The sequence below is a fragment of the Erythrolamprus reginae genome, chromosome 9 (assembly GCF_031021105.1).
Source record: "Erythrolamprus reginae isolate rEryReg1 chromosome 9, rEryReg1.hap1, whole genome shotgun sequence".
In the NCBI taxonomy this organism is placed as follows: domain Eukaryota; kingdom Metazoa; phylum Chordata; class Lepidosauria; order Squamata; family Dipsadidae; genus Erythrolamprus; species Erythrolamprus reginae.
The window spans coordinates 1,267,501-1,284,308 of record NC_091958.1 but is presented as its reverse complement, the minus strand read 5'-3'; the positions used below and the strand labels follow the sequence as shown (position 1 = coordinate 1,284,308).

The following is a 16,808-nucleotide window of genomic DNA, read 5'->3' as shown; positions in this document are numbered from 1 at the left end:
AATGGGAGGAAAGGGGTGATAGGAATGATGAGAAAAAAGTAGTAGTAATACCAGTGCAGACTCGGGTAAATAGTTTGACAGCGTTGAGAGAATTTTGGAGCCAACAGGGTGTTTTGGAAAAAGTGCAAATTTGAACCTCCATATTCAGCAGCAGTTGAAAAGTGGCAATTTTTTTTCCCTTTAGCCCCTTGTTAGAAGAAGAGCTCAGGTCTATCGCTTTCGAAGGAACGTAATATTATTCTCTGGTTGGCATCTTAACTTGCCATGCTCGTTGAAGTTAGTTGGGGGAAAGATCAAAAGCAACATGAGAAAATATTATTTCACTGAAAGAGTAGTAGATCCTTGGAACAAACTTCCAGCAGACGTGGTAGATAAATCCACAGTCACTGAATTTAAACCTGCCTAGGATAAACATAGATCCATCCTAAGATAAAATACAGGAAATAGTATAAGGGCAGACTAGATGGACCAGGAGGTCTTTTTCTGCCGTCAGTCTTCTATGTTTCTATGTTCAAACAGGGCCTTGAAATAGAGAAGAAAACCCCTCCAAATTTCAGAGAAGGGGTGAATCTTGCAAGCTACACGGGATTGGGAAGCAAAACAAAACCTGCCACTTGGGTCTGAGCCCCAGAGCGCAGAGGGTGGGTCCATAAGCAGCAAACCACATTAATACCTAGAGAGGAAATTGCAGGGTGTTGAGAAACCGCTGGCTTTCGCTGGAGAGCAGGTTGCTTGAACCAGACACAACTGGTTATTGGTTGTGGGGGAACGAACCACAGTCAGGATAGTGTTTGCACACTTTTGGAAAAACCCAGATATTCCTGCAGAAAGTAGGATAATTAACAATATTTATGAATGTGCTGAAATGGACAGACTTACAATAGAATTTACGGGGTCAAAAAAGATTCGGACTAAAGGGTTAAATAAGGTTCGGGTGTTTTTATTTAATAGGAAAGTGAACACAAGAACAAGGGGGCACAATCTGAGGTCAGTTGGGGGAAAGATCAGCAGCGGTTCCAGGCCACGGCAAGAGACTCTGCCAAACTGTGGACGAGTGCATCTGGGATGACCCCAAGCGCCCTCTAAAAGCCCTCTGGGTCCATCAGGCGTCTGGGGCAGAACCACCTGGTCGGTTCCGCCTCCCTGCGAGGGAGGATTGGAGCCAGGAAGTCAAGCCGCAGTAGAAAATGGTCTGACCATGATTGTTGGGGGCAAGAGGCTGACTCTGTAAACCGTTTAGAGAGGGCTGTCAAGCACTGTGAAGTGGTATATAAGTCTAAATGCCATGGCTATTCCTTCCTCCCTCCCTCCCTCCATCCATCCACCCATCCCCTCTCTCTCTCTCCCTCCCTCCCTCTTTCCTTCCTTCCTTTTTTGGTGGATAAAATGAGGACAAGATTGTTGGGGGCAAAATGCTGACTTTTTAAACCGCTTAGTGAGGGCTGTTAAGCACTGTGGAGTGGTATATAAGTCTAAATGCTATTGCTATTCCTTCCTTCCTCCCTCCCTCCCTCCCTCCATCCCGTCTCCCTCCTTCCATCCTTCCGAGTTGGATCAGACAAGGACCCAGATTGTTGGGGTTTGCAAGAGGCCGACTCTGTAAACCGCTTAGAGAGAACTGTAAAAGCACTACGAAGCGGCATATAAGTCTAAAGGCTATGGCTATATTGCTATTGCTAACATTTGATGGATGGGACTTCAACAAGAGAAAATCCAAGACGAATGCTTAGACCATCTTGTTCTCTCCAGACACTTTCTGAGCCTTCTATGGGGGTCCTGGGGGGCTCAAGCAAGGTGGCTTCAATGTCCACCGCTGCCCATCCCTTCCTATCACTGCTGAGCCCCCCCCCCCGGCCCCTGTGCCTTTATTTTCTCTTTCTAAAGTGGGGCTCAAGCTTGGCTGGCTGCCCCCCCCTTCACTCCAGCAATCTGTCCTCTCCTCCCCCCTCCCTCTAATCTCTTTTCCTCCCTGCACACCACCGAGGTGAGGGGTGAAGTGGCTGCTTCCTCCCCAACCAGCACGGTTTGGCCTGCGGGTGACGAAGAAGAGGAAATAACAAGCTAGTTGTGTTCGTGCTGGGGCCGCCGTGGCAGCCGGGTCACTTTCCACAAGGGGGGGGAGGCGGGCTGTCCTTGGGCGGAGGCCCCCCTGACGCCTCGGAGCTGCTGCGTGGCCGCCGTCCGGAGGGGAAGTGAGCTCCGGGCTCCGCTCCGTGGCCACGTGGATCGCATCACCGCTGGAGCGAGGAGGGAAGCCACCCACTGACCTAGACACGGCCCAGGAGACACGCGTGGCCACGAAACCCAACCTGCCCCCTCCCAGCATCGATCAATTGAGTCAATTCCTGCCTGTTTGAATGGGACGTGGCATTATCACTCGCCATCCAGAGTAGCTTATAAATGTATTGTTTCTTTATTATTATCATCTTTTTATTATTTATGGGACCATCAACTGCCGCACAATTCCTAGAGACCTATAAGAGCACACAGAGTTGGCCTCCTCTGGGTCCTGTTGACTAAGCAATGCAGGTTGGCAGGACGTTCTCTGTGGCGGCCCCAGCTCTATGGAACCAACTTCCCCCCTCCCTCGATGTCCGTACTTCTCCCAGCCTACTGGCTTTCCGTAAGGCCACAAAGACCTGGCTATGCCGACAGGCCTGGAGGCCATGAATTAACAACTATCATGGCCAGGTTGTATGAATGTCAGGTATGCATGTTGGGTTAGTTTATTATGAAGTCGAATTAAATAAATAAATAAATTATTTTTATTTATGTCTTCGATTTATGGGCTGTCTCTCTCCTGATGGACTCAGGGTGGCATACAGGAATAAAACAAAAATACAAAATTTTAAACCCCAGCATTAAAACACCATCCATCCATCATTCGTTTTTACTGGCCAGAGCAGAGCGCTGTCGCTCAACGGCCCCAGGCCTGTGGGCAAAGCCATGTTTTTAAAGCCTTTTGGAAGTCCAGGAGGGTGGGCGTAGCGTTTATCTCTGGCGGGAGTTGATTCCAGAGGACTGGAGCCACCACAGAGAAGGCCCCTCCCTGCGACCCGGCCAGTCGGTATTGCTTGGCTAACGGGATCCAGAGAAGGCCAACTTTGGCCCAGCTGAGGTTGATCTTCCTTTTTTAAAAAAAAAATATTAATTTTTTTTATTTAATCGGCAGACCCAGAACAACACCAAACATAAAACATATATAGGGTCTTTTTTTCCCGCCCTGCTCTTATCAGAAACTTTTGGAGTAATGTTTTACATACAATTTCTAGAAATGATATATATTCTTATTTACCTACTACTTCTTTAACATTATACTTAACAATCTCTGTGTTATTTATTATTAAGCATTGACATATTTATAATGCTATACTATATCACGTATATCTTCTTAAGAGAAGGATTGAGGGGTAGTGATTTCTGTCTCAAAATGGGTGAGCCGTGTGGTCGGGCAGTAGGGAAAGCAAGTAGGATGCTTGGCTGCATAGCTAGAGGTATAACAAGCAGGAAGAGGGAGATTATGATCCTGCTATATAGAGCGCTGGTGAGACCACATTTGGAATACTGTGTTCAGTTCTGGAGACCTCACCTACAAAAAGATATTGACAAAATCGAACGGGTCCAAAGACGGGCTACAAGAATGGTGGAAGGTCTTACGCATAAAACCTATCAGCAAAGACTTCATGAACTCAATCTGTATAGTCTGGAGGACAGAAGGAAAAGGGGGGGACATGATCGAAACATTTAAATATGTTAAAGGGTTAAATAAGGTTCAGGAGGGAAGTGTTTTTAATAGGAAAGTGAACACAAGAACAAGGGGACACAATATGAAGTTAGTTGGGGGAACGATCAGAAGCAACGTGAGAAAATATTATTTGACTGAAAGAAGAGTAGATTCTTGGAACAAACTTCCAGCAGACGTGGTTGGTCAATCCACAGTTACTGAATTTAAACATGCCTGGGATAAACATAGATCCATCCTAAGATAAAAGACAGGAAATAGTATAAGGGCAGACTAGATGGACCATGAGGTCTTTTTCTGCCATCAGTCTTCTATGTTTCTATGTTTCTAATTGTTTGATCATTTTTTTCCTTAATCTTTTTTCTAACCAACCATGAACCTTCTCCCAGACTTTATCATGCTCTGCTTCTTCTGGACCTGAGGTTGGTCTTCCAATAGCGGCAACCAGTGTCGTTTTTGCCGGAGTTCAGAGTGGACCCTGTTTTGACGGACACATTCGACCCACTTCTTTTCTCTCCTCAGCTGAACCCACCCGTGACGCTGCTTCTGCAGGACGACACCTGCTGGCTGGCCAAGCTTTCCTTGGTTCCGGGCGAAGGGGATGCCAATTCGGTCATCTACAAGAAAGGTGGGTATTCGAGCAGCCAGCCATGCCTGGGGGTGGGGGGGGGTGAGTGTGTGTTTGGTGAATGTGTGGTCCAACACTGCCACCTTTCTGCAGCTCTGTGCATTGCATGGAATAACCAGTACAAAGATTCCCAAAAAAATCAAACAGGTGTTTTGAAACAGCAGCTAAATAGGACAGTGATGCTCCCGCCTGCCCTTTAAGGCTCTTGGCACAATTAGTCAGTTGAATTTGAGTCCTCAGAGTCACAAGAGGATAGGTAGGTAGGCAGGTAGGTAGATGATAGGTAGGTAGGTAGATACATACACAAATGATAGATAGAAAGATAGGTAGATAGGTAGGTAGATACATACATAGATGGTAGGTAGGTAGGTAGGTAGATACAAACATAGATGATAGGTAGGTAGGTAGGTAGATACATAGATGATAGGTAGGCAGGTAGGTAGGTAGATACATACATAGATGATAGATAGGTAGGTACGTAGGTAGGTAGGTAGATACATAGATGATAGGTAGGTAGGTAGACAGATACATAGATGATAGGTAGGTAGATAGGTAGATACATACATACATGCATACATAGATGATAGACAGATAGATACATACATACATGCATACATAGATGATAGCTAGACAGATAGATAGATAGATAGATACATACATACATACATACATACATACATACATGCATATATAGATGATAGATAGATAGACAGACAGACAGACAGACAGACAGATAGATACATGCATACATAGGTGATAGATAGATACATACATACATACATGAAAGATAGAAGATAGATAGATAGATAGATAGATAGATAGATAGATAGATAGATAGATAGATAGATAGATAGATGATAGATAGAAGATAGATAGAGGGAGAGAGAGAGAGCGTCTTTGGGCAAAATCTTGGCCTTTTCACAGCGCACACAAGAACTGAGGCTGGACGCTGCTGCTTCAGAAAACATAATTGTGTCCTATTTTCCTTCTCCTCCATTTCCAGATGACTCCATTTGGTGTAAAACCACCAGGCCTCTTTCCGAAGGGGATGCGCTGAAGGCGTTCGTCATGGCTGAACCAATGGGGATCCCCAACCACACTGTGAAGATCGAAGGGGGTGGGGAGTCCGTTGCCCCCGTGGCTCTGCCTTCCGAAATCCAGCTGCTTCCACAGCAAGCGGGCATGGCGGCCATCTTAGCCACGGCAGTTGTCAACAGTAAGCGATCGGTTGTGCCTTGCTACAGCCGTCCCTGCTAGGGCCACGGAGGCCAACCCCTGGGGATTCTGGGAGTTGGAGTCCACGCAGCTGCTCTTCGGCTGGAGTAGACTGCCAGTCCCAGCCTTGGGGCTGGCCTTAACGGGTCCTCCCACCATTCGCTGACCTGTCTGAGAACCTGTTTGGGAACCTTTCAACCGTTGCCCATATTTAAATACGTTAAAGGGTTAAATAAGGTCCAGGAGGGAAGTGTTTTTAATAGGAAAGTGAACACAAGAACAAGGGGACACAATCTGAGGTTAGTTGGGGGAAAGATCAAAAGCAACATGAGAAAATATGATTTCACTGAAAGAGTAGTAGATGCTTGGAACAAACTTCCAGCAGATGTGGTTGGTAAATCCACAGTCACTGAATTTAAACCTGCCTGGGATAAACATATATCCATTGTAAGATAAAATACAGAAAATAGTATAAGGGCAGACTAGATGGACCATGAGGTCTTTTTCTGCCGTCAGTCTTCTATGTTTCTATATATGATCCTTGCCACTGTCCCAATGTTTAATAATAGATATTTGATGTTTTTAGGATATTGTTTCCTAATAATTCCTAGTAAGAAGAATTCAGGTGTAAACTCTTGTTATTTCCTGCATATATTTTCCTCCAATACCGCTTAGCTTCAGGGCACAACCACCACCTATGAAAGAAGGTGCCTTGCTCTATATCTTATTATTACAGGAATAAATCCGCTTATTCCCGCTTATTCCCGTTATAATCCCATCTTTTTGGACCAGGCTGAAAATGAAGGATGCTCAAAGCAGCCCCTGAGCTTTCTGTCTGGCCTCCATGAGGGCTGGTCGGATGGGGGATCTTTGATCAGCAAAGGGCTGGTCTCCTGCCCTAAACCCCTTGGATGATTCCCGGTTCTTCCCCCTTCCCGGATCCTCTTCTGCCTTCCAGAGGACGTCTTTCCCTGCAAGGACTGTGGCATCTGGTACCGGAGCGAGCGGAACCTGCAGGCTCACCTGATGTACTACTGCGCCAGCCGGCAGAACCCCACGTCGCCCACCCTGGACGAGAAGCCCAAGGAGGCCTACCCCAACGAGCGCGTTTGCCCCTTTCCCCAGTGCCAGAAGAGCTGCCCCAGTGCCAGCTCCCTGGAGATCCACATGCGCAGCCACAGCGGTAAGAACTGCGCCATTCCCGGGAGCATCCCGCTTGGGTGGGGAGGGGCTGAGTTCAGGGAGAAGGGACCCCAGTTCAGGTAAAAAGCTCAAACTCACCCCAGCTTTCAGAGGTCTCAATCCTGTTCTTTGCACGGCCCTCGGAGCGAACCCACCGACTCAAAAGCCCCTTATTTCATGGTAAAATCAAACCCTTTCTTGATAAAAGCACACAAAGTGAAAAGCAGATTTGAACGGCAAGGAAAAGGGAGTGGTTTTTCTCTCAACAAAGTCTGGGAAAGGCTTTGTGTTATCCTAATCGGCATTCCTTAGATCAGTGTTTTTCAACCAGTGTGCCATGGCACACTAGTGTGCCGTGAGACATGGTCAGGTGTGCCGCGAAGCTCAGAGAGAGAAAGAAAGGAAGAGAGAAAGAAAGAAAGCAAGAGAGAGAGAAAGAAAGCAAGAGAGAAAGAGAACAAGAGAGAGAGAAAGAAAGCAAGAGAGAGAGAGAAACAGGGAGGGAAGGAGAGAGAGAAAGACATAGAGGGAGGTAGGGAGGGAGAGAGAGCAAAAAAGAGAGGAAGGAAGAAGAGAAAGAAAAAGGGATGGAGAGAGAGAGAAAGAGGGAGGGAGAGAGAAATAATGCGAAAGGGAGGAAGAGAGAGAGAATTTTTTTGTCCAAACTTTTTTTAGTGCCCCCCCCCCCCCGGCTCAATGTGCCCCAGGGTTTCGTAAATGTAAAAAATGTGCCACGGCTCAAAAAAGGTTAAAAGTCGCTGCCTTAGATAACAAAGTCCATTTGTCATTTATGCATATGAAACCACGAGCAAAAATCCTCCAGCAGAGAATATCTTTTATTGAGGCAGAAATCATGGTTTTGAAGCCTTGTTCAAGCACACACCCCCCCCCACTCTAAAACCTCTTCCATTGAACAACGTTGAAACTCCACACCCAAATTCCCCAAAACCTTTGCCTTTATACTGCCTGGAACCAAAGAGGCTAAGGCTGTACACTAATACCTTTCACTCTGCAACTCCTCTCGCCTTCTGAGCAATCTCCTCCAGCGAGGGTCTATCCACTGACTTTCCCCTCTAATGTCTTCCTCATCCTCTGACTGGGACCACTCTCCCATTGTTATATCAGCTCCCTCTAGTGGTTCCTCGGGTTCACTCACTTTCTCCCTCACTCTCACTCTCTGCATCAGCTGACAAACACCCTCCCCCCCCCATGCTCCTCACAATCTGACATGACCTGAGATGGACAAGGAGCACTCACAACAAATCCTACACGTGTTCATATTCTGAGATTGACAGGAAGTCTGGGTACCATTGTGGGTTATTCTCTAAGATAAAGTCTAATCACTAGCAGTAAGGTCTCAGCCTTGGGCATCTCCTGCAGCCCTGCCAAAGTCCAGCCGACTTTTTTAAGGGGCCCCCATCAGCTGGAAATGTAAAAAAAGAATGGGGCACTTACTATCATATATGGTGGGGCGGCAAAAAGGTTAAAATCTTTTGGGATAAAATTCAGGGATGGCTAGAAGAAATTTTAAATAAGAAAATAGAGAAAAAAACCAGAACTTTTTTTTATTGGGAATAGCAAGGGAGAAATTTGGTCCTGCATATGACCACAGCTATCAGATTAACCTTTCCACAATCACGGAAAACTAATGATTTACCAAAAGAAGAAGAGATTATTGGAAAAATAATGTTGAGGGGTGAAATGGACAACCTAACACAGAAATTAAAGAATAAAGATGACTCACTTTAAATGCTGGGATAGGTTTTATTATTAGATGGGAAGAAAAGAGGGGGAGGAAGTGATGTACAGTCAGAATAATAGATCCAATGATTGATAAAGAAAGATATTAAAATACCCGGGGGAAATGTGGAAATAGGAAAGATCCAAAAACTTTTAGGAACATTATAAATTAAAACGGCTAAAAAAAAAATCTGAACTAAATCTTTAAAGTCGCAACTTAACGGTCAACAATATAGTTGACAAATCAATAGTAAAGATCTTTGGATGGTATCATTACAATTCTATAGAGTTTAAATTTGACTATATAAGTTCCAAATACGGTATATGCAAAATAAGAATGAAAATGTAAATTATGTTAATCTCAACTTATATATGTTATCCCTACTTAGTGATAAATTAATATATATCAATTCGATATATCCATGAAAATCACTCTTTATAGTCATAGCATTAAGTTTTCACTTTTGTGATGTTTACCAGCTAGTTTACATTTTGGAAATGCTCATTTAAATGTTTTGTCATGTCTTACGTGTTATGTTTGTTTGTTAGTTAGTTTTCTTCTTTATAATCAATAAAATTATTTTTTTTTAAAGGAAAGATCTTTTTAAGAGAATAATGTATAATAACCTGTAAATATTAATTACCTAATTATTAATTAATGTGCAAGCATAAGATGAGTATTATGAGAAACGTTAAACAGATCTGCTATGTAACGTCCAATGCTTTTAAATGTGGTTGGGGGTTTTTTTGTATTATGTGTTTGTAAATAAAAAATTTCTAAATTTTAAAAAAAGAAAGAAATAACACCATTTTTGTCCCAGTCCTACAATTCACGCCTGGATTCTTTTTTCAGGAGAAAGGCCATTTGTCTGCCTCATCTGTTTGTCCGCCTTTACAACAAAAGCAAATTGTGAGCGACATCTCAAAGTACACACGGACACCTTGAATGGTAAGTTGAATTCGGGGCTGGAAGTACGGCGCGGAAGAAATCCTTCTCCGATACCCATGAGCTCTGGACATGTCACTCTCCCTGGTTCACCAACCCTTGTGCAAGGCCAGAGGGAGGCTCCATTGCTGGCGGTAAAAGTTTCTATTCTGCCCAGGGTCCTACTGCCAAGAATTCCCTCTTGAGCTCTCTCACGGTTGAGGTGAATCGGTTGTGGACTTGGGTGAACAGTGCGGTCAGGCGGTAGGGAAAGCAAGTAAAATGCTTGGCTGTTACAGAGGCGTCTGTAATATGGTAAATGATTTAGCTTTACTAGATAAATGGTCAAAGCAATGGAAACTGCAGTTTAATGTTTCCAAATGTAAAATAATGCACTTGGGGAAAAGGAATCCTCAATCTGAGTATTGTATTGGCAGTTCTGTGCTAGCAAAAACTTCAGAAGAGAAGGATTTAGGGGTAGCGATTTCTGACAGTCTCAAAATGGGTGAGCAGTGTGGTCGGGCGGTAGGGAAAGCAAGTAGGAAGTTTGACTGCATAGCTAGAGGTATAACAAGCAGGAAGAGGGAGATTGTGACCCTGCTGTATAGAGCGCTGGTGAGACCACATTTGGAATAATAATGTGTTCTGTTCTGGAGACCTCGCCTACAAAAAGATATTGACAAAATTGAACGGGTCCAAAGACGGGCTACAAAAATGGTGGCAGGTCTTAAGCATAAAACTTATCAGGAAAGACTTCATGAACTCAATCTGTAGAGTCTGGAGGACAGAAGGGAAAGGGGGGACAGGATCGAAATATTTAAATATGTTAAAGGGTTAAATAAGGTTTGGGAGGGAAGTGTGTTTTTAATAGGAAAGTGAACACAGGAACAAGGGGGCACAATCTGAAGTTAGTTGGGGAAAAGATCAGAAGCAACGTGAGAAAATATTATTTGACTGAAAGAGGAGTAGATGCAGACGTGGTTGGTAATTCTGGGAGTTGAAGTCCAAATATCTTCAAGTTGCCAAGGTTGGGAAACACGGCAATAGATAGACCTAAATGATTGTAATCAGTTCATTTACTACGCTTCTAAGTCACCTTTGTCCATATAAGCTGCTTCATCCCATCCACTGCACACTTGGTCTCCAGCAGTATCAGTACTTATTTATTATTCATTTATTAATCCGATTTCTATGCCGCCCTTCTCCTGGGACTCATGTAACTGAAATCTAGGCTATTAAGAGCCAGGGTGGCACAGTGGTTAGAGCACTGCAGGCTTCTTCAGCTAACTGACAGCTGTAGTTCAGCAGTTCAAATCTCACCACCAGCTCAAGGTTGACTCAAACCTTCCATCCTTCTGAGGTGGGTCAAATGAGGACCCAGATTGTTGGGGGCAAAAGGCTGGTTCTGTAAACAGCTTAGAGAGGGCTATAAAGCACTATGGAGCAGTATATAAGTCTAAATGCTATTGCTATTGGTGGACCACCAGTTTTGCATGTAGATGTCCTCAGACTCAATAGCTGGTGTCTCCCATTGAGTATCGTAGAGAGATGCTGGCAGCCCAAGTAGGTAGTTTTATGCTCTACGGACCGAGAATCAGGCCCTTTCCTGTGCTTCCAGGTGTCTGCCACAGCTGTGGCTTCATCTCCACCACTCGGGACATCCTCTACAGCCACCTGGTGACCAATCACATGATCTGCCAGCCTGGCTCCAAAGGAGAGGTCTATTCCCCAGGCCCCACCACCCCTGCTTCCACCACCAAGCCCATGGTCCCGGGTAAGTGAGGGGGTTCCAGAGATAGCTTACGTATAGAGGAGGATGTTTGAAATGAGGGGCCCTTGGTGATGCTTTTCGAGCTTAGCTTGGTGGTTTTCCTACAGACATTGACTTACCCAAAATACCTCGTTTCATCATTGAGGGAGGTAGAGGTCCAATCGGGGCTGATAGACCTCTGACAAACCTGTTTCATTAAAAATTGCATTAAAAAAAATATTAATAACAGGCAGGGAGTGAACTGGCTGTAAGTGGATTGGTATTGGAAGCAATTGATGAAGCAATTGGTCAAGTTAATAATAATCATAAGCCACGAGCGATGGCTTCCTCTGGATTCATCCTGGCGGATGGATATGACCTTGGAGAGCAAGGAAATAGTTGAGTTCCTAGAAGATGCAAAACCAGGTGACTTTGGCTTGATTTGTGCAAGCCTGGTCAACTGTTTAATGCAGTCGGTAAATGATGGTGACACCAACGGTCATCAACATGTGTGCTCAGCAGTTCAGATCTCACCACTGGCTCATGGTCGACTCAGCCTTCCCTCCTTCCGAGGTGGGTCAAATGAGGACCCAGATTATTGGGGGCAATATGCTGATTCTGTAAACCGCTTAGAGAGGGATGTAAAAGCACTCTGAAGCGGTATATAAGTCTAAATGCGATTGCTATGAAGTCTCAACCTTCTGTTTATCTTCCCTTCTGCAGGCTTGAATTCTCCGGGTTCCTCCTCCACGTTCAAGTGCAGCTTCTGTGGCTACGTGGCCGGTTGCTTGACCAGCCTCCAGCAGCACGTGGTCTTACATAGCCCGGCCACGACAGCTCTGCCCAACTCAGAGCTCAAAGCTGCTCAGCAGAGCCCACCGGAGACCCCCGCCAAATCCCCTTCCCAAGACCTGAGGGGCTCCCCTCCAGAGGACGTAGGGAACGGCTCTCCCCCCGACGAAAAGAGTCCGGCTGCTGCCTGGTTTGATGGGGCCCCACCCCTGAAAATCAAGGAAGAGCCTTTAGACGAGGGGGAAGACCCTCCGGGAGCCCCCCAAGAAGAGGCGGCTCCTGAACCCGAGGCCGAGAGGGAGGCGTCCTCCAGGGTGCCCTCGCCCCACAGCCTGCACCCCGTGAAGGTGAAGTCGGAGATCGTCAGCCCCACGCCGGGATCCAGCCCGGTGCCCAACGAGCTTGGCGCCAGCACCTCCGGCGGCACCGTCTTCCTGCCCCAGTACCTCTTTGGCCACGAAGCGTCGGTGCTGCCCCAGGCGTCGGAGATCTTGGCCAAGATGTCGGAGCTGGTGCACAGCCGCCTAAAGCAAGGCCACGGTGGGGTGCCGCCCGCCCTCTTTCCAGGCACCCCGGTGCCCAAGGGCGCAACCTGCTTTGAGTGCGAGATCACCTTCAACAACATCAACAACTACTACGTCCACAAGCGTCTGTATTGCTCCAGCCGCCGCCTGGCCGAGGAGAGCCCCTCAGTCCTGCGCAAAGCCAAGGCGGCTCCGGCCACGGCGCCCAAAGGCCCAACCGCTGCCGGGCCGCGTCTGTCGCCCGGAGAGAGCAGCGCAGCCCAGGAGGGGGAACCGGAGGGAAATGCCACCCCTCCCACCCTGGAGATCAAGCAAGAGGTCAAAGTGGAGGAGGGCGCAGCCAAAGCCAGCCCCTCCCCGGAGACGGATGCGACTGGGCGCGTCAGCGAGGGGAGCCCCAGCCCAGGGGCCAGCTCGGTGGAGGAGCCGGAGGACGACCCCAACCGGACCGTCTGCGAAGCCTGCAACATTCGCTTCAGCCGCCACGAGACCTACATGGTGCACAAGCGCTACTACTGTGCCTCCCGCCACGACCCTCCCCTGCGCCGGAGCAGTGCGGCCGGCAAGCTGCCCTTCCTCCCGCAGCCGATCCGCACTCGCAAACGCCGCAAGCTGTACGAGATCCACAATGCCGGCGGCCCATTGGGGGCCTCCCCAGAGGTCCCGCGCCCTGAGGGGCTCCCTGTGGTCCCTGCTCTCATTTCGGTGGTGAAGGCCACCCCGTCCCCCAGCTCAAGCCCAGATGCCGAGGGCCCCATCGACCTCAGCAAGAAGCCCCGCCTGAGCAGTGGGAGCCGGGTGCTCCCCGCCTCTCTCCTTCCCCTAGCGGACTACCACGAGTGTACGGCCTGCCGGATCAGCTTCCACACCCTCGACAGCTACCTGGCCCATAAGAAGTACTATTGCCCGGCCACGCCCTTGCAGACCACTACCATGGAGCAGCTGCAGAAGATCAAGGGGGCCGCCCCAGCACCCCGGAAGGTCCAAGGCAGCCCGGAGGGTCAAGCGGAGGAACCCGAAGGGGTATCCATCAAGGTGGAGAAGGTGACGCCTTCCTTGAGCCCAGGGGCTGGACCAGCCGGCTTCCCTGCCGTAGAGCCACTTCAGCAGCAGCAGCAGCAGCGCTACCTGGAGGGCAAAGCTCATCACCTGCCAGGTGCCAAGGTGCCCCTAGCCGTGTGCCCCTACTGCCCCATCAATGGCACCGTGAAGGGAGACTTGGCAGAGCACTTCCGGAACACCCACGGACTGTTTGTGACCAAAACAGAAGCAGGGCCCATGTTGATAGAGGCCACCAGAACGCTGGCTGACGGCAGCCCGCTTCCCTCCCGGCCAACCCCCTCCCCGCCACAGCCGGCCCCCTCCAGGCTGCCCAAGGACAGCTTCAACGGAAAAGAGGCGCCTGTCCCTCCCCTGTCCAACGGGAGCCCACGGCCCACGGCCTCTCCCCAGCCCCTCCTGCCCCTCTCCCCCTCCATCCCCTTGCCCCTCTCCCCGCTGCCCGAGGCCCTCCCCAGCACCCCCTCTTCTGGGCATACGGACAAAGGGGCGCAGACCCCTCCCGGCAAAGGGACGCCCACCCCCGTGGCCAACGGCAGCCACCGATACTGCCGCCTTTGCAACATCAAGTTCAGCAGCCTGTCCACCTTCATCGCCCACAAGAAGTACTACTGCTCGTCGCACGCAGCCGAACACATCAAGTAGCACAGCAGCCCTGCCTGTCCTTAAGCCCGAGCCGCACTGGCCTTCTCGGGAGCGTGGGCCTCTTGTCGGTCATGGCGGCCAAGGGGGACTGCGGCCACCCAGCGTGCTCTCTGCCCTTCGCTCCGGAACCCGGGAAGGTCCGGGTTTGCATGAAGAGCCGCCTTGGAGGAGGCTCTTCCGTAACGGAGCCGGAGAAGGCGGGAGAGGAAGGTGGAGGGGGCTGCAGGGACCCTGCTTCCGCCAGAGGCCCAGCATGTGTCCCCGGGGACGGCTTCCTTCAGCCCGGCACGCTAGGCCGGCCCCTCTCCCGGTTCTCACGGCCGCGCTGTCCAGGGTTGGCTGAGGTCGGATCGGAATAGCAGGTGAGGAGCTGCAAGACCCGAATGCCATTTGGAGGACCCTTCCCTCCAAAGCTCAACGGAGCTCATTTGCAGGAAGAGTCGGAAGCCCCTCCCCCAGTGCCACTTTCTTTTTTCATTTTCTTTGTCGTTTCCTCCCACCCACCCCCCTCATCCCCATAGTGGTGGTTTTGCTGCCCCCGGGACCCAAGAAACATCTGGGATGACCCTTTCAGGCTGTGGGTCTCGGATCAAGTCCATGCCTCTTTCCCCCTTGCTGTGGGCCTAGACTTCATTGGGGCAGCAGATCGTTCATCCTCCGTCCCTCCCAGTGTCCGGGAAGCCATGGGCCCAACTTCCGAGGGCAAAGCCAGGGGCCCAAAACGGCTTAGAGACAAAGTCCTGAGTACAAAGGGGCCCTCGGAGAATCAGGGGCTTCTGATGTTGAAGATGAGGGACAGCCGTCAAGATTTCATTTGTAGAATCACTGGGCATTTCGTACGAGCGCCCAAAATACGTTTAATTTCAATTCTTTCCTGAAACGCCTACGAAAAACAAAACTGAAATCACCTAATGGTGCAGAACCTTCTCTTTTTTGGAGAGAGAAGAGGCTGCCGGCATCCAGCTGTTTTTTTCCCCCTGTCTCCCCCTTCCAACCCTTTTTGGTTCCTGGCATCCCCTTCTCAGTCCAGGCCTTTCTGGCATAAAATTGAGGAGGGGGAGAGCCCAGGAGCTGCTAACCCCTTGTCTTCCTGGGAAGGCACCTCTCCCATCGGTCCCCCCAAATAAAAGAAGAGCCGCTCTTTCGTGGTTGGTAGAGGGGTGCACATTCACACTCTGTGCATGCTCTTCAGACCTTGGCGGGTCTGGCTGTTTGAGAAAAAGATACGGAGCTAAATCATGGTGTAGATCAAACCCTGCTGTAGTGGTTGGCTGCCCTGGGAGGTGAAAAGTCATGAATTCCTCTTCCCCCTGTCCCCATGGAAGCTTGGAAGGGGCAGGGGCTTTTTGGGGTTCCTCTTTGCAGAGGAAATGGGATGGAAGAGATCCTTGCAGGAAACTATACCCCAGCTTGACTTCCATATCTATGGATAGATAGATTATGTGGGGCATCCTAAGGTGTGGGGCAAATGCTGTAGCATCCTAGCCTAGCGGAAAGCCCCTTGGGCGAACTGGAAGAGGCTGCCTTCCTTCCTTCCTTCCTTCCATCCATCCATCCTTCCTTCTTTTCTTCCTTCCTTCCTTCCTTCCTTCCATCCTTGCTTCTTTCCATCCTTCCTTTCCTTCCTTCCTTCTTTCCTTCCTTCCATCCTTTCCTTCCTTTCCTTCCTTACCTTCCTTCCTTACTTACTTACTTACCTTCCTTCCATCCTTGCTTCTTTCCATTCTTCCTTCCTTCCTTCCCTTCCTTCCATCCTTGCTTCTTTCCATCCTTCCTTTCCTTCCTTCCTTCCATTCTTCCTTCCTTCCTTCCCTTCCTTCCATCCTTGCTTCTTTCCATCCTTCCTTCCTTCCAACCTTCTTTCCTTTCATTCCTTCCTTCCTTCCATCCTTCCTTCCTTCCTTCCATCCTTGCTTCTTTCCATCCTTCCTTTCCCTCCTTCCTTCCTTCCTTCCATTCTTCCTTCCTTCCTTTCATCCTTGCTTCTTTCCATCCTTCCTTCCTTTTCCCCCGTTGTTGTCCGGTGGGTTGTGTAGAATTGATGTGGGCTGTAAATGAAATGCAGACAAGACAGCACTGAAGGGGGGGGGCGGGGGAGCCCTCTGCCTGGGAACTATGTGTATAAGCTTGTACATAAATAAATGTTCATTAAACCTGGGCCTCCGACTGGTGTTTGCACGGACACTTTGCATGGGGAGGAGAGGAAGGCGAGGGCCCTTGGTCAGTGGATTCAAAGTGACCCAGAGGGATAATTGATGAAGCCAAGTCAAGTTATGACATAACTCGACAAGCTATGGCTTTTCCCAAAGGCCAGGAACTCTGATGGGGCAAACAAGTCGGGGAAGGAAAGCAGAGGAGAAACGTGGCTCAAGTCTTGTGCGAGGAGACTGACCGGCAGCCACGTTGCCTGCATGGCATGATTCTGGCCACTGGACGTCGCCAGAGCCCGGCTCTTTCATCACAACTGCTTGGGAACGTGGAGGGGCTCTGCCCCCTTGATCCTGGAGCTGTTCTGGGGAGGGGGTTTCTCAGGATTGGACCATTTTTGAGCTGGAATTTGATCTGGGAGCCATTCTGGGGTTGGGTCCTCAAGTCTCTGGCCAGGT

At 49.0% G+C, this 16,808-nt stretch overlaps 1 protein-coding gene across 2 annotated transcripts in view; it reads left to right on the top strand.

Moving 5' to 3' along the window:
* The window catches only part of ZFPM1 (zinc finger protein, FOG family member 1), a 93,006-nt gene extending 76,646 nt beyond the window's left edge, over window positions 1-16,360 (top strand). For both annotated transcript variants that reach the window (XM_070761828.1, XM_070761829.1), the window contains 6 exons: window positions 4,265-4,370; window positions 5,374-5,586; window positions 6,544-6,768; window positions 9,361-9,456; window positions 11,051-11,206; window positions 11,906-16,360. In XM_070761828.1, coding sequence (XP_070617929.1) covers window positions 4,265-4,370; window positions 5,374-5,586; window positions 6,544-6,768; window positions 9,361-9,456; window positions 11,051-11,206; window positions 11,906-14,202 — 3,093 coding nt within the window. In that variant the 3' untranslated portion in view covers window positions 14,203-16,360. The remainder of the gene's footprint in view (window positions 1-4,264; window positions 4,371-5,373; window positions 5,587-6,543; window positions 6,769-9,360; window positions 9,457-11,050; window positions 11,207-11,905) is intronic.
* The last annotated feature ends 448 nt before the right edge of the window (window positions 16,361-16,808 follow it).